Source organism: Cetorhinus maximus, chromosome 1 (genome assembly GCF_964194155.1).
Source record: "Cetorhinus maximus chromosome 1, sCetMax3.hap1.1, whole genome shotgun sequence".
In the NCBI taxonomy this organism is placed as follows: domain Eukaryota; kingdom Metazoa; phylum Chordata; class Chondrichthyes; order Lamniformes; family Cetorhinidae; genus Cetorhinus; species Cetorhinus maximus.
In genome coordinates this window covers 175,915,499-175,933,892 of record NC_135879.1, presented here as the reverse complement: position 1 = coordinate 175,933,892, position 18,394 = coordinate 175,915,499, and the positions used below count along the sequence as shown (strand labels likewise).

At 42.5% G+C, this 18,394-nt stretch overlaps 1 protein-coding gene across 1 annotated transcript in view; it reads right to left on the bottom strand.

The window, feature by feature from the left end:
• Nucleotides 1–4,423: 4,423 nt before the first annotated feature.
• The window catches only part of LOC144685518 (potassium/sodium hyperpolarization-activated cyclic nucleotide-gated channel 1-like), a 324,879-nt gene continuing 310,908 nt past the window's right edge, over nt 4,424–18,394 (bottom strand). Inside the window, exon 8 of the mRNA XM_078550109.1 lies at nt 4,424–7,007. Within this exon, the coding sequence (XP_078406235.1) occupies nt 6,136–7,007 (872 nt within the window). The 3' untranslated portion in view covers nt 4,424–6,135. The remainder of the gene's footprint in view (nt 7,008–18,394) is intronic.

Below are 18,394 nucleotides of genomic sequence, written 5' to 3'. Positions count from 1 at the left end.
AGTAATTTAAACACATTGCTTGGTGTCTCGTAGCTAGGTGCAAGATTTCACCCCCAGTTTTTGAATGGCTTATTTAACAAAATACAAATGTACTCCTTACCTTACTGTTTAGCTTCTCAAAACTACTATACATTAAATCACCAAGACTAGCTGGCTTTAATCCAATTAACACACACACACTCACACCCACAGACACAGACCCTACTACAAGGCCAATTTAAAATAATATCCAGTCACATTATATACATTAATATCTTCATGACAGCTCCTGCGATAGAGTGCAGGTCTGCACATATCTCCACGTTCTGCTGGACCAGCATCTCCATGGCGTCCACTATCCTCCCCATGGAGACCTCCATGCACTCACATGTGGGCAGCACTTCATCGAGAGCAGGCGGATGCACCCCTCCAACTCATTTGCTACTCTGTTGAGGGCTTCCAACAGCTCTGTGTGATGTTCCCACGCCTCCTGCTGTCTCTCTAGGCTTAGTTGGAAGGCCAGATCCAGAGGTTCACCACCTGGCTTGAACTTGCTGCCTCTTCCCCAGCAGTCCTCTGAGTGCTGGGGAGCTTGGCCAAACCTGCCTCCTCTTGCTGCGGACACGTGCCTGTGCGGTGACCATCGGACTGTGAACCTGACCCTGCTCTAGATCCAAGTCCCACTGGGATGCAGGGTGTGGGTAAGCGCTGTGCCAGGTCTTCCAGGCTGCTTATTTCCAGCTATTCAATGGAGGAGGTGTCCTCTTTGCTGGAGGTGAGGACCTGGGTGGAGCTGAGGGACTGGCTGGCTGAGGGTGTCAGTCACTTGGCAGAGGTCCCTGTGAACCAAAGTAGTGCATGACAGCAGAGTCAAAAGCAGGAGCATGTGAATTGAGAGTGATGAGAAGAGTGAGTTACCCTGGTGGAATGGATGAGACCATTCGTCCTGTAGCGGCACTGGGTGGCTGTCCTCTTTTGCAGGGCATTGGCACTGACCATCGCTGCCACTGCCTCCAATGCTGGGTTGGTGATGCAGCTGTCCATCCTGCGGCCATGGGGTAGAGAATGTCACGGTGAGCCTCCACGGCATTCAAAAGGTGCTTCAGGGACACGTCACTGATGCCTGGGGCTGCAATCCTTCTGCCTTTTGGGGCCATCCTGTCTTCCAAGTGGCAGTTGTGGGCTGGAAGCACTGAGAGGTGTGCACGCGGCTGCACTTTAAATGTGGTGTCTGACATGATGAAGCAGTGAGGTGATGGAGTGGTGGGTGAATGAGAACCTGCCCGCCATGGAAACAGTGTAGTTTCCCGTGAATGCATAATTAATGTGGCGGGATTGGAATGATACAGTGTGAGAAGCCGCCATTGTGGCCAGCGGGTAAAACTACCACACTTAGTGCAAATCTGTGACGATTCCACCCTAGGTTTTCAATTCCAGATTATTAATTGAATTTAAGTTCCATCAGTTGCCATGGTGGGATTTGAACCCTTGTCCCCAGAACATCATATCATGGCCAATGACTTTGGAGAGGAAAGTGAGGTTGGAAATGGGGTGGTGGTTTGCAAAGATGATGGTGTCAATGTTTGGGTTTTTGATGAGAGGGATGATGATAGCAGGTTTGAAGGAGGGACAGTGCCTGAGGAGAGGGAACAATATTGGCTAATATGGGAACAAAGAAGTGAGGTTGGAGTGGTCAGCAACTTGGAGGGAATAGGGTTAAGGAAGCAGGAGGAGCTTGAAGATGGCACGAGAGAAGACTGCAGACTGAAGAATAGAGATCGATGGGAGTTCAGGGCTGGGGCAGAGAGCACTTCAGCGGACATTTGGCCTGGTGTGTTAGTGGTTTGAAAGGAAGTGACAGGAGCAGCTAGGTGGATGATCTCGAGCTTAATGACAAAGCATTCTAAGGGCAGAATTTTATGGTACCCCGATGGCCGGTTTGCAGGCATGGGGCGAGTAAAATACCCCAGGTGGCCCACCACACTCCTGGCTGCCCCAGACCTGTCTGCAATTTTATGTGGGGCGGCCTGCCCAGCCTCACCCTAATTGAGGCCAATGTTGAGGCTGGTGGGTAGGGGGAGAGGAGGTGGTTGGGGCATGGGAGAAGCCGAGGTCACCCTACTAGGGCCTTGGGTGGGAAGGGGAGGGGGGGTGCCTCCCTCAAGGGCCCCTTTTCCACACTGAGCATTCCCATCAAGTCTTCTCCCCTGTGGGTGCTGCCTCCCCCTAGCCTCTCCATCAAGACCCTTAAATTCCCTTCTCCCTACCCAGAGCCTCATTTCCCCTCTGCACTGTGAGACCACCGCCCCCACACCCTCCACCCAGCAGCCCCCTGGCCTCCCATGCCCCTGCACTTACCAAGACTCTGAGACTTAGAATCTGGGACTGCTGTTTGGAGCATTAAATGTTTGTGGGGCTGCTGCTGCGATTGGCGAGGAAGTGTTCTGCACCAACTCTTTGGGTGATGGTTTGGGAAACCCAGTCATCTGAAAAATCCTGCCCATGAACTCTTCACTTGTGAAAGCGTAAGAGATAGGAGAGAGAGGATTAAGAAGGCAGTCTGTAGTAGAGAAAACAAGTTACGGTTATCCTTGCATTCCAGGAGAGTCCTGGAATAGTGAGCAGATAATGCTTTATGTGATCAAAGCTGGCAATGACTAAACCAGTTATCCACCATAATAGTTCAAGCCTGCATCCCTTGGAATAAAGGAACAGAGACGAAGACCATACTAGTGGAATCAGCTAGGGTGAGAGAAAATGATGGTTTTAGTGAGGACTATGGTTTCAAAGGAGAAGGTGAGGGTGTGATTGAGCAAATCATTACCTACAAAAATAATGTGGTGAAAGGAGGGCGAAAGATCATTGGGATTTTGAAAATGCAGTTGCAAGTGAATTGGGAAGGGTATTTTCCAGGGATGGACACAGAAAGAAGTAGTGTTGCAACATGGAAGGGGAATGGAGTGGAGAGTCTAGCAGATGGATATTCTATTGTGGGAGCAATGCAGGTTGCAATACTCCAAAGCATTGTTAATGAGTGACAAGCCAGGTAGCCTGGCTCAGATTCTTTCCATGGGTAGAGTGATCCTAGCTGGAGAAATAGTAGGAAATTTACCAATGGTGTATAAAGGTTTTAGTCCATTAAACACTAGCCGCATAACTGGGGTGAAACTTTTAACTTTGGCTGGGGAGTAGAATGGATGGTCCTGAATTAGTTGGCCATTAAACACCCTGCCCTCTGCAGCACTCACCAAGACTCCTTCCAAACCCGTGAGGTTTACCACCTGGAAGAACAAGGACAGCAGATGCATGGGGACAAAACAATCTGCAAGTTCCCTTCCCAGTCATGGACCATTCTAACTTCGAACTGTATCGCCGTTCTGAAACCATCGCTGGGTAAAAAACCTGGAATTCCCTTCCCAACAGCACTGTGAGTGTGCCTACACCAGATGGATTGCAGTGGTTCACCACCACCTTTTCAAGGCCCATTAGGGATGGGCCATAAAAATTGGCCTTGCTAGCAATGCACACATTCCATGAATGAGGAAAAAATACTTCGTTTTGAGTAAACAGAAATCTCAGATCTAAGCAACCTGTTTAAACAAAGGGCAATCCATTCCTGGGAATGGACATGTCTGATTGTAGACTATTAAGTGTAGCAATGGATTTTCATGTAAGATTGTCACCTAGCTATTTTTAAAAGCTTTAGTTTTACAGGATGCGCGGCTGAAGAACCTCACTTATTAGCAACTCACTTGGATAATGTTTGTTTTTTAATATTTTGCTCCTCTTATGTTCAAATGTCCATTAAAGTTTCATTACAAGCAAAAAAAATAATTTAGCTCATCCACTGTTGTCTTTCAGCAAGAATGTTACATTCAATGTTTCTTCCAATAGCACCATTATCCAACACTGTACAACCAAGCATCCCCTGTTTTGCCACATGGTGTTAATGAACATGAGAACTATAGTGAAATTGTGCAGCATTATCACATCTGGATGTAAATATATACAAAGATGAACTATTTGAGGTCATGGTGTCAACACCAGAATTTATATATATATATATCTTTTATATTTTACATAATGATAATCCTATTCAGTTTTACTCAATTTCTGCACACATATTGATATATACATTAATTTGTGCCATCTGCAGTGAGCATAAACCTGACTTTATAACAGACACATGGATGGTTTTATCTGTCAACATTGGGTTTCTGGATTTCTAATCGCTTTCTCTGAAACTATGAAGATGGTGATTTTTTTAAAAAACATTTTAAATTTCCTTTGCATACATACAAATATAAAATGACCACAATTTAGGCACACAATAGCTTATGAATGTCTTTTACAAAGATAATCTTTATGAAATAATTACAAAGGAAAGCAAAAGAATATTAAAAGAATCCAAAGACACAAAAAGGAACCCCACAAAACACAATTTCCTATTGAAATAATCATTTTCCTTTATTTGTTCCATCTGATTCATTTAGTAATAATCATTGTTTTGCATTCCAAAAAATATGTAGCCATTTGTGCTGCATATGATAAACATAGTTCAAGTTAAAGCCATATTCTTTTCTGTGGTAAACTGACTGAAATTATAAACATGATTTCAGTCTAATGTATCACTATTCAACAAAATCATACACGACTACAGTATTATTCATTGAGGTGTGAAAAATTATTGGATAAATACTGTAGCTTTGTTGAAAGAGAAAAATATGCTTGTGATTTTCAGTCTAATCAGACATTCAGGACTGATTTAATTTTGATACAAAACCGAATCACACTGATAGGAAATGGGACTTTTCGTGACCTTCTTGACCAGCGTTAAGACCAATGACCTCACAATTTTAAAAAGATGTTTCAAAAATATGTTTATAGAAACAAAAAGTAGAAGCAGTTTACAATCAATATGCACTTATTAAGGAGTTTAAAGATACCAATGAAATTATATAAGAGTATGGCTTTAAATCTTATCTTTAATGATGTGTTGTGACATCATACACAGAAAAAATTGGATTTTTTTTCTCTAAAATCAACACATATGAACTACAAATTTTAAACAAACAAGATATGTTACCAAATACAATGAAAACAAAGAAAGAAAATAAAGGAAAAAGATCTGTTTAACCTAATCTGTAGGTGGTTATTTAACCAATAAAACCATTGTTTTAATGAATTAATGAAGTAGGATATTGCAAATTTCACAGCACAGTATTCACTGACATCAAGTGATGCCATGTCTATGAAAGTATTTTTTTTAAACTACCTTCCTGGCCTACAAATTTATTTATTTTATCAAAGCTGAATTGGGAAATGATGATACAAGTAAGGAAAAAAAGAACATGAATGAAAAATTCCTAGTTACCACAATAAGCAAATTTGTCTTTATAGTAACATTGAAGATATGGATGCATTCTTTTGTCCATATGCATGTCGTAGGTAAATGTTCTTTAGCAGAATCCATTAAAATGAAGCATACATTTAACATTGAAGCTGAAACGAGGAATGTCTTGTCTATTTTAGAAGAGATGTCTGATTTTTTTTTAAAGTTGGTCCTTAGTCCACCTATGAACATGCAGAAATATCACCCAGTATAACACTGGAACAGAATTTACAGAATTATCTATTGAGAGTTCATTACAAAACATATTAGATGTTCCATGCTTTGCTGATAAAGGATAGAATATCTTGATGAGTAGTTCTCGAGCAAGAAACACTGAATGGTGTAGGTGATGCTATATGGAGCAGCATTGGTATACTTTTAAAAACTCAGTCCTGAACTGGATATGCATTGTTGTGCGCTCAAAGAGATTTTTGTTTCAACAATAATATTGATCCAGCTGACGAGTTATTGTTACATTGCTCTTATTTTACAAGAGTTTATAAAACAATTCAACATGTCCAAAATCCATGGGGAAGGAAGACTGGTGATATACTAATTAGAACTCTGAAAATTGTGGTTTATAATCTTTTATTCTGTCATATTTTACATTCGTTGAGCTGTGCATGTGATGAGGACAGCAGTGTCCAATCTGTCAGAAGATGATAAGACTATCCTCATGAATGATGAGGTTGACTTGTAGAACATTGGTGAAGAATCTCAGTATTTAACGATAACAAGTCGGTACTGAACAAAAACCTTTAGGGTCATAAATTAGAGGGAAATCGTGGTCTTCCTTGATTAGTATCTGTATTTAAGACTGTAGATGTCTCCCTTTTTTGGGCTGGTGAAGCTACTTGTGGCCCTCGAAGTGGTGGTAGAGCTCCTGAGGACATATGCCGGAAGAGAGCCACTCTATGAGGAACAGTGCTTCGGATTCCTCCTTGAGGTCCTACACCTTGCATGGTGGAGACTGGTGTAGGTATGGTTGATAAATATTCTCCAGAAGATGGATGTGGTCTGACAATTAATGGTGTCACCTCATGTGGTAGAGAGGGCTGAGATGCTGAGAGAGGTCTTGCTTCTCTGCTCAGGCTGCTTATTTGCAAACCCTGTGTACTTTTGTTAGAATCACGCCGTTGAGTTGGGGTGTGTGCTTGCTGTTGCTGCATCAAGGACAATTGTGACACATTTAGCGAGCCATATTGAAAAGTTCGGCCTGCCAATGGGCTTTGAACAGAAGGACTCGAAACTACAGCATTAAAAGAACTGGGTGATGGCACCGCTGCCTGTGGGCTAGGTGTGGGCGAACTCTGGTTGCGTGCAGTCTGAACCAATTGGCGTGGTCTTGTGTATGACTGAGAAGATGGTGAATTGGTTTTCAAATTTGGTGAAGAAGTCTGCTGAAAATCTAACTGAGCTATATTTGGTGGCTGTGACTGCATAGAAGCTCTGATGACTGAGTTGCCAGAAATTGGAGGAAATACCCCAAATGATGTATTAAGGGGCGTTTCCATAAATTGCACCATCTCCCGGTCTTGTTTCACCATCTTTTTGAGAAGTTCAGTCTCTTGGTTATCAAAAACACCAGTGTTCAGATCACGTTGGACCTTATGCAGAAGGAGCGAGTTCTTCTTCCCTATAAAACAAAACAATATAAATGCTGGCATGGCGCAATGTAATAAATATATCATTCTACATGCATAATGGTAATTTTGATAAAATAACAGAAGATAACCCTTTAACAACAACAAAAAAACATATAAGGGTTATCCACCTATCTTTCCAGACGAACCCTCCTTTATCTGCCTGCATTCTTGGATGTAGTTCAGTCTGGAAAAGTAAAGATGGAACCTTTTACTGACATCCTAAAAATTATATATTACACAAATAGTCACTGTTTTTTATTGGTTATTGTGTCAAAACATCCCATATGTTAATAATACCTTTTTGGACTGAGTAAAAACCCATAATAGGTCATTTTAAAGTCAGAAAGGGAATACTTTGACGCTACAACCTTTAAAAAAAAGTCAATATTTGTATATTATATAGAAAATAATGGAAGGAATGCATGATAAAGATGCATGCGGTCCCAAACAATCCATCACCAACTATTAGTTAATTTCTTTACAGCATCCTGCATTTTATGATGAACTGTGATAACTAAGGAGGAGCAGATGAAAATATTGTCAAAATCAACTGAATACGCAGCTTGGTGTTTGCAATTAAAACAATTGATTAATTATATTGGAGAATGAAAATGAAAGCTTTATTCTGGTGCATGTTTTCAGAATGGGGACATTTGACAAAAGTCCTATTAAAACAGGTGTCTTTGGTATATTGTTGAAGTGCAGTCAATTTTCCTTTTTCTCTTTGATTAGTCACAAATCAGCTATGGAGGTAATTTTAAGAAACTGTCCCCCTGACAGGCAACACTGTGCAGTTGGAATCTAAATTTGTAAAATTACTCGGTCTACAGGACACATTTTTTCATTAACTATGGCCTCACTATATGACATTATGATAGCATTAATCAGAGAGAATAAGCCTGAGAGAAAACCGTGCTGGAGATCAAAAGGTAATGGTGGCAGAGAGTCAACAGGAGATAGAGAGAATGAGCCTGAGGGAAAACAGTGCTGGAGACCAACAGGTAAATGCAGCGGACCTGAAGGAGTTTGGGGCTGGAGCCTGGAAGGAGTATGAGCGTCAGGGAGTGAGGTAATAAACAAAACTAAAAGTGACATCAAACAAGGAAAATGTTGATTGGTGAGTAACTGGTCAATGTTTTTTATCTAAGTATTTAGTTTATTTCTGTTAAGTTTAGTTAGTCCAATAAATAGTGACAGGAAAGATTGCCTCACTTCCATGGAGTATTCTGTTCCATGTGACAACTTCAGGATGCTTCTCATACTCTGGACAACCACATGTCCAGGAAGTGTCATCAGCTGGAGGAACTCGAGTTCCAGGTTTCAGAGTTTGAGCAGCAGCTGGCATCATTGTAGTGCATTCATGAGCTTTTGAGCTATGTGGGTAGCACATTTCTGGGTGTGGTCACCTTACAGCTTGAGGGTGTGCAGACAAAGAGGGAATGGGTGACTGTCAGGCAATCGAGGAGGACCAGGCAGGTAATACAGGAGTACCATGAATTCATTCCACTCTCCAACTGGTTTTCAGTTCAAAATAATGGTGAGGCTGATGGTTTGTCTGTGGAGTGCAGCCAGAGTGCAGCATCACTGGTAGCTCCGTGGCACAGGGAGGGAAATTGGAAAGCAATACTGATAGGGGGTTCAATAATTAGGGAACAGACAGGCATTTATGTGGCCGCAGGCACTTTTCATGATGGTATATTGCCTCATTGGTGCCAGGGTTAAGGATGTCACTGAGCAGCTGCAAAGAGTTCTGTTTGGGAGGGTGGACAGCCAAAGGTCATGGTCCATATCAGTACCAATGACATAGGTAGTAAGAAGGATGAGGTTTTGCAAGCAGGTTTTATGGAAGTAGGAAGAGACTAGCAATCAGGACCTCAAAGGCAGTGATCTTAGGATTACTCCCGGTACCATGCACTAGCGAATACGGAAATAGGAGGTTAGAGCAGATGAATATGTGACTGGAGAGAAAATGGAGGAGGAAGGGTTTTAGATTCCTGTGACACAAGACTGGTTCTAGGGGAGCTGGGGCCTATGCAGGCTGGATGGGTTGCACCTAAACAGAGCTAGGATGAATGTCCTCGCAGGGCAGTTTGCTGGTGCTACTGGGGAGGGTTTAAGTTAACTTGGCGTGGGGATGATATAAAAATTGGCCGTGTGGTTGATAGTGAGGAATAAAGCTGTAAACTGCAAGAAGAGATTAATGGACTGGTCAATTGGGCAGAAAATTGAGGTATATAAAATTATGAAGAAGCTAGGTAGCATGGATAGGAATGACCTATTTCCCTTGGCAGAGGTGTCAATAACTAGGGGGCTTAGATTTAAAGTAATTCATGGAAAATTGAAAGGGGAGTTGGGAACAGCATGGTGAGGGTCTGGAACTCACTGCCTGAAAGGGTGGTTGGTAAAGGAAGAATCCCACATCAGATTTTAAAAATACTTGGGGCTGAATCTTCGGCTCGGCGAGCGGGGGCAGGGTCCGCTTGCTGAGGTGTAAAATGATGCGGGGTGATATCGGGTGTGCATCCCAACGTCACTGCGCGTCATTTAGATTTTCAGTTTGGCGGACGCGCAGCCGAGTTGGCTGCGCGCCCACCGAACTGCCAAAGGCCTGTTAAGGCCATTAGTTAACTAATTAAGCCTATTGGGAAAGCTGCTCGTCCAACCTCAAGGTTGGCGGGCAGGCGTAGAGCCCAGGCGGCCTGCACATTTTTCATGGAACCTCATCCACGGGCGGGATGAGGTTTCATGAAGGGTTGATAAATTAAATAAACTTTTTCAATAACGTTTATTGACATGTCCCAGCTCATGTGACACTGTTACATGAGGGGACGTGTCTTAAATTTAAAAAACAATTTTAAACTTAAAACTTATCTCCCTGAGGCACAGAGATTTCACTCCCGACTCAGGGAAACACCCCTCCCCCGCCCGCACAGGGAGCGCACAGCGCTTCCGGGTGCGTGACACACTGGGCGGGCCTTAATTGGCCTGCCCATGTAAAATGGCGGCGTACACCCGAACAGGGGCGCCAATCGGGTCTGCACCCACCTGCGCCCGCCCCCACACAACCCCACCGATGGGGGGAAAATTCTACCCTTGGATATACACTTGACGGGTCATAACCTACAGGGCTACAGTTCAAGAGCAGACAGGTTGGATTAGACTGGAAAGTTCTTTATTGGCTGGCATGAACACAATGGGCTGAATGGCCTCCTACTTAGCCGTATATCTTCCTATGGGAAGAATTTTTAGCCCCTGATGGGAGCGAGCATGGAAGTAGATGGGCAGGCGCAAAAATTTGCACCTCTGGCCGATGTGCCACTTTCCGAACAGCATCCTCCCCCAGGCAATTTTCCAGGAGACAGAATTGGAGAATTGCAAGACTTGCAAGTGACAGTAGCCAGCTGAGCCTGTAAAAGGCCTATTAAGACCTACTGTCAGAGACCAACTGGAATTTTCCAGTTGTCCACCAGGCCCCCCCAGAGTCAACGGGGAACAGGCCAGATGCCTGGCGGCAGAATCCCGGCAGCAGACCAATGGGGGCCAATGCTTCAGGCAAGCTTTGAGGCCCTCCCCTAATTGCCTAGCTTCAGCTACACCCACAGGCTTCCCTGAGAAGGGGTTCCCACGCTACAGTGGTGGCTTGGCTGCTAAAGGCATTTTTAAATTTTAAAGTTAAAACATTTGAAGAGAGGGTGAATCCACCTTAGAGTGCCCTCTCTCTCACTTACCTGAAGAGACTGCTTCTTCAGGGCTGGAGGTTCTCTTATTGGTCCTCCAGCTTCAAGAGCCCGCCTGTCCTCCTTAATTGGATGGGGAGTCCGCCCTCTGGCGATTAATTGGCCAATTTGGGGAAAATTACAGCCGGGTGACTCTTCCCCACACAGCGTAGGATTCTGACCCCCATTTGACCCTGATTTCGGGGTCCTGAAGCCATGGGGAAAATTTTGCCCAACGTTTCTATGAATCCTGCATCCAAGCCTGGGTACATTGGGTGCAGTGAGTACCAGAAAATCAGGCAATAGGGCATGCGTGCAGAGGAACCCACACAATTTTATTTCAATAATTTTAATAGGAGGAACATTTTGTGGTTGCTTTGCAGGTGTGCTCTGACCCAATTAATTTTCCAATATTCCTTGCACAGAGATGATCTAGCAAAATTTCTCCTTGGACCTGAACTACTGATTATGAGAGCTGATCTATGCAAATGATTGCATAGATCAGATTGGTAGTAATAGGCAGGCAAATACAGCCAAAGAAAGAGACTTGGAACAAAATCCTGTACAGGATGATTATTAATAACCCAAATTCCCAGGAATTTTATGTCTTTTGGAGAACTAACAACTGTCGTTGTGGCACAAACTCAAAGAGTGAGCAACAAACTGCTCTTTGTACCTCCTCGGGCTCAAACCATACAAGTTTAGGGTGGAATTTTACCATATTTCTGCATTGGTCTTAAATATTTTGAGGTTAATTTCAGAAAGTAGTAGTACAATGTGGCTGCCAGGACTTCTGACACTGCACATACTTAAGCCAAGTGGCGTAAGACCCACAGGGCATCCTCATAGTGCTTCAAGTTCACCTTGACTAAGGTTATAAATCCACTCCAATATTAAGACTCAGTTTAAAAATGACTAGATAATCCTAGAAACTTGTGCAACATTGTTTAGAACGGTTTTAATATTAGGTCAAAAAGTTGACTCCCTTCCCTGTCTTTCCACTATCTCGACACTCCCTTTAACATTAAAACCTAACTGCAGAAAGGCCAGAGGTCCACTAAAGTTTTGAAACACACATATGCAGCTCTTTAGCCATAACATCACAGTACCAATCAGCCTGAGATCACTCTGCAACATTAAAAGACTGCGGACTGCACGGTGCAGCCACAAGGGCCAGTCTCAGTTTAATAGATGCAGCATTACAGTCTTAATTTTTTTCATTTGAAGATTCATATAGTACCAGACACAACAAAATCTATGGTAATTAGATTAAAGAGATAAATGCAGATAAAAATAAATGTGTGAATGCTTCTAATCTGAAATAAAAACAGAAATTGATAGAAATACACAGCAGGTCAGTCAGCATCTGAAAGAGAAAGATAAATTAACAGGTTTTGGATATGACCCTTTGTAAAGGCATGTAGATAATTAGACATTTTTGCAGCATAATTACCAAGTTACCAAACTTATCAAATTCTTCAATCAATACATATATAGATTCTAAATTTACAAAGCAAACTCATTGAACAGTGACATCAAAGAATCATTTAATTTCTCTGAGATCTGTGAACATTTCTATGAAAAGACCTGGCAAGATATTTTACCTGGCACAGTAACCATCAGGGAGTTATCTACAAGCATAATTAAAATGATATACCTACAATAGATTATCAATCATTTCAGTTTGAAAGGTAGAAGAAAGACTAGTATTTTAAACTTAAAAAAGGGCAACCATGTAGGCATGAAAGCTGAGCTAGCTGAAGTGAACTGGGAAACTACGCTAGAGGATAGATCAACAGTGAAGCAGTGACAGACGTTTAAGGGGGTATTTCAAAATACTCAGAATAAGTACATTCCTACTATGAAGAAAATTTCTGAGGGGAGGACACACCTTCCATGGTTAAATAAAGAAGTTAAGGAAAGCACAAAGATGAGTGCAGGCAGGTCAGATGATTGGTCAGAATATAAAGAATGGCAGATGACTAAAAGGTTAATCAGGAGTAAGAAATTAGACTATGAGAGAAAGCTAGCTAGAAATGTAAAAACAGATAGCAAGATTTTCTACAGGTATTTAAAAGGATAAAGAGTGAGTAAAGCGAGTGTTGGTCCTCTAGAGAGTGAGAATGGGGGATTAATAGTAGATAATAAGAAAATGGCAGATGTAATGAACAAATATTTTGCTTCTGTCTTCCCTACAGAGCATACAAAAAACATTCCAGTAATAACTGTAAATCAAGAGGTTGAAGGGAGAGAGGAACTTGGTGAAATTACAGTCACTAGAGAAGTGGTACTGAGAAAACTGATGGAGCTGTGAGCTTACAAGTCTCCTGGACTGGATGGGCTTCACCCTAGGGTGTTAAAAGAGGTGGCTAATGAGGTAGTAGAAGTGTTGGTGTTAATTTTCCAAAATTCATTAGATTCTGGAAAGGTTCCAACAGACTGGAAAATAGCACCCTCTAATCAAGAGGGGTGGGAGGCAGAAAACAGGAAACTATAGGCCAGTTAGCTTGATCTCTGTCTTGGGATCATTAAAGAGGTCATAGTTGGGTACTTATAAAACTCAAGGTTACCGGAAAGAGTCAACATGGTTTTGTGAAAGGGAAATCATGTTTAACCAATTTAATGGAGTTCTTTGAAGGAGTAACATGCACTGTGGATAAAGGGAGCCTGTAGGGGTACTGTACTTAGGTTTCCAGAAGATATTTGATAAAGTGCCGGTTAGGAAATAGAGATAGTTTAAGTATGTTGCATTTGTAGTTGTGGGCGTTAGAGATGAGTTTTAGCTTTAAAGTTTAAGTTTGATTTGTATTTCTGTGACTGTGTTAAGAGAGGTCAAATGGAGTTTTAGTTTCACTTTAAAAAGCTGTCTGCATTTATAATGAGAAGTTTACGACCCCTATAAAGTAAATGTAAACACAACAGTAGAAAGAATAGAGCTGTTGCCTAGCAATAGGGGGGCTAGATAGGCAGGTTTCTGCCACAGACATATGCACAGAACTGAAGAAGCAGCAGTTTTAAGTTCAGTTGAAGCCAGGACTCCAGGTAGTCTAGACACTGGGAGAAGGAACTGTAGATTTCCCAAGAGAACAAAAAGGTCACAAGCGAAGAAAACCCCCCAAAAATCCAGGAGAGTGGAAGAGGGGAAAGTCCAAAGGAGACCTTGTAGCCAAAGGAAGGACAGGAACCTGCAAAAAGGTCCTGTTAAGTGAAGTTAAGAGTGAGGGGCAGAGGGAAAGGCTCCAAGCTTCAGATTTAAAGTGAGAACAGCTTGCAAGGAACAAGAAGGTCCAAAGAGACAACTGAAGGTCTGTAATTCTTTGCTATGGGCATGTGAAGCAGTGGTTGATAGCTGAGACAGTGATAGTGAGTGCATGGAAGGCAGCTTGAATGCATGTGGTGACCCAGGGAAGGGGAACATCAGGAGAGTTCAAAAACCTGGAGATGAACCCTTGCGGAACACATCTGACAGAAAGCGTCGGTTTGGGAGAAGATTCCAAGGCGAGGTCTTGGAGAGTGAAGATTGGAAACCCTCATGTGAATTCAATGAGACTGGTTGGCTCACAGTGTGACAAGTGTCTGGGGGAGTTGCGGAGAGATCCATACCATCTGGTTGAGGTGGCATCTGTCACTTGAGGTCAGAGTGTGGTGTGTCGGACCACAGGGCGCCATAGGTTTACATGGACTGGGTACTTACTGTGTATATTAAAATATAAGATAGCTTTGTGTTATCCTTACAAATCTATATACATCTGTAAAGGTATAGTTGTGGGTGAAGGGGTATTGTAATGTAGTTCAACTTTTCTTGTTGAATAAATGTTTTATTCTTTTGTAAAAAGTTCATCAGCTGGCTCCTGTGTCTCTGTTCAGTTGCTACTCTCCACGTATTTAAACAAACACATAAACGTTAGGATCTATCAGGCTGGGTTCCACTCTGGGATCAGGCTTGTCCAGGGGTAATCTCAGCTGGGAATCATAACAGTGCCACATCAAAGGTTATTGCAGAAAATAAAAGCTAATGTTGTAAGGGGAGACATATTAGCATGGATAGAAATTGGTTGGCTAGCAAAAACAGAGAGTACGCATAAATGGGTCTTTTTCTGATTGGCAGGATGTGACGAGTAGAGTCCTACAAGGGTCTGTGCTGGGGCCTCAACATTTTACAATTTATATCAATTACTTCGATGAGGCGAGTGAAGGCATGGTAGGTAAATTTGCAGATAACACAAAAATAGGTAGGAAAGTTGTTGTGAAGAGGTCATAAAAGGAGACTGCTGACAGATATAGATAGGTTGAGTGAGAGGGCAAAAATCTGGCAGATGGAGTGTTAGTGTGGGAAAATGTGAAGTTTCAATTTGGCAGGAAGAATAAAAAAGCAGAGTATTATCTAAATGGAGAATGGCTTCAGAATTCCAAGGTGCAGAAGTTTTAGCTCATGAGTCAAAAAAAGTTAGTATGCAGGTCCAGCAAGTAATTAAGAAGGCTAATGGGATGCTATCCTTTATTACAAGACGAGTTGAACATAAAAGTAAGGATGTTATGCTTCAATTATACAGAGCATTGGTGAGAATGCATCTCGAATACTATGTGCAGTTTTGGTCTCCTTACTTAGGGAATGCATGTAAATACGTTGGAGGCGGTTCAGAGGAGGTTTACTGGATTGACACCTGGAATGAGCAGGTTGTCTTATGAAGAAAGGTTGGACAGATTGGGTTTGTTTCCACTGGAGTTTAGAAGAGTGAGGGGTGACATGATTGAAGTATATAAGATCCTGAACTTTCTTGACAAGGTGGACATGGAAAGGATGTTTTCTCTCTTGTGGGTGAGTCCAGAACTAGAGGGTACTGTTTTAAAATTAGGAGTTGCCCTTTTAGGATAAAGATGCGGAGTAACTTTTTCTCTCAGAAGGTCAAGCGGCTTTGGAACTCTGCCTCAAATTGTGGTGGAGGCAGGGTCATTGAATATTTTTAAGGCGGAGGTAGATAGATTCTTATTAGGCATGGGAATCAAAGGTTATCGGGATAGATGGGAATGTGGAGTTCAGAACATAAACAGATCAGCCATGATCTTATTGAATGGCAGAGCAAGCTTGAGGCGCCGAATGGCTTACTTCTGCTCTTATTTCGTATGTTCGTAAGATTGTGAGTTCAATTCCCAATCCATGGTCTTGAGCATAATATCTAGGCTGAGACTTCAGTGCAGAACTGAAGAATGCTGCACTGTCAGAGGTGTGTCTATCAGATGAGATGTGGAGCTGAGGCCCTGACTGCCCTCTCAGGTTTGCCTGAAAATGGGTCTTAGGCCTTGTGGCTGAATTGCTGGTGCTTGTTGCGCCTCCAAAAGCAGCTCACGTGTTTAAAATGGATGAATGTCAGGCTGCATGTCTAGTTGTCAGCGCCCCTAATGTAAGTCAGAATCACAGAATCACAGTGCAGAAGAGGCCCTTCGGCCCATCGAGTCTGCACCGGCATGTGAGAAACACCTGATCTACCTACCTAATCCCATTTACCAGCACTTGGCCCATTGCCTTGAATGTTATGACATGCCAAGTGCTCATGCAAGTACTTTTTAAAGGATGTGAGGCAACCTGCCTCCACCACCCTCCCAGGCAGTGCATTCCAGACCGTCACCACTCTCTGGATAAAAATGTTTTTCCTCACACCCCCCCTAAACCTCCTGCCCCTCACCTTGAACTTATACCCCCTTGTGACTGACCCTTCAACTAAGGGGAACAGCTGCTCCCTATCCACCCTGTCCATGCCCATCATAATCTTGTACACCTTGATCAGGTCACCCCTCAGTCTTCTCTGCTCCAACGAAAACAACCCAAGCCTATCCAACCCCTCTTCATAACTTAAATATTTCATCCCAGGCAACGTCCTGGTGAATCTCCTCTGCACCCTCTCCAGTGCAATCACATCCTTCCTATAATGTGGCGACCAGAACTACACACAGTACTCCAGCTGTGGCCTCACCAAGTTTCAATACAACTCCAACATGACCTCCCTACTTATGTAATCTATGCCTCAATTGATAAAGGCAAGTGTCCCATATGCCTTTTTCACCACCCCACTAATGTGCCCCTCTGCCTTCAGAGATCTATGGACACATATGCCAAGGTCCCTTCGTTCCTCAGAACTTCCTAGTGTCATGCTGTTCATTGAATACTTCCTTGTCAAATTACTCCTTCCAAAGTGTATCACCTCACACTTTTCAGAGTTAAATTCCATCTGCCACTTATCTGCCCATTTGACCTTCCCGTCTATATCTTCCTGTAGCCCAAGACACTCAACCTCACTGTTAACCACCCGGCCAATCCTTGTGTCATCCGCAAACTTACTAATCCTACCCCCCACATAGTCATCTATGTCGTTTATATAAATGACAAATAATAGGGGACCGAGCACAGATCCCTGTGGTACACCACTGGACACTGGCTTCCAGTCACTAAAGCATCCTTCTGTCATCACCCTCTGCCCCCTACAACTAAGCCAATTTTGAATCCACGTTATCAAATTACTCCGTATCCCATGTGCATTTGCCTTCTTCATAAGTCTCCCATGTGGGACCTTTTCAAAGGCTTTGTTGAAATCCATATAAACTACATCAACTGCACTACCCTCATCTACACACCTGGTCATCGAGGTGGTAATGGGGAGAGGCTGATTCTGTGGTGTTGAGGTGGTCATTTCAGTTCCTCTTGGCTCCACAACAATATCTTTGACAATTTTAACAAGAAATAATTTAGTTTCTTTTCCTAGATACTACTTAGGCTGCAGTAGCCGATGAGGAATTCTGAGCAAGGCAAACCTAAGGCTTGATCTCTTTCCAATTTCACGAAGTGGGAATGAAGCAGGTGTAGAACCCCTCATGTACTTAACAAAGAGAATTAATGCATGTTTTAAGGAATGAATAAAAATTGGCTTGACCCAATATCAGTTCGGAGATCTTTTAGGCAGACTTCAGGCACAGGATGTTTGCCCATGAAATTGGCTTTTATTGTGCTTCTTTTACGCTATTAAAATGGGTGTAACAAAGTCCAATTTCTATTCCATCATGTTTCACACTGAACTTTGGAAGTGTAATTAAAATGACAATTCTGATTAAAATGCATTTTCTTAAATTAAATTTTGAAAGATATATGTATTTTAAATTGAATACATTGTGTTTAGATAATGGACAGAACCTTTCTAGATATCCTCAAAGTCTAGAAAGAAAGAAGGGACTTGTTGGATTTGGCCCATTTTTGCATCTTGAAGAAAGCCTAAAGTACACGCCTGGGCCCTTACATGTGCAAATGATGGAACTTTTCTGACCACTGAACATCCCGAGGTGCTTTTGAAGTGTACAATAGTTGTAATATAGACAAATGTCGCAGCCAATTCACACACAGCAAGGCTCCACAAATAGCGATAAAACCAAATGATGTCTTCTTTTTTGTGTTGGTTTAGGGCTAAGTATTGACCAGGATATTGGGGAAACTCCTCAAATCTTTTTCAAATAATGCTATGGAACTGTGATTGCACCAGAGAGAGCAGACAGTTCAATCTCTCACCCAAAAATATTGCACTGGACTATCATCCTGAAATAGATACTTGAGTCTCTGTGGTGGGAGTTGAATGCACAATCATCTGACTCAAAAGCAAGTGCTCTATCACTGAAGC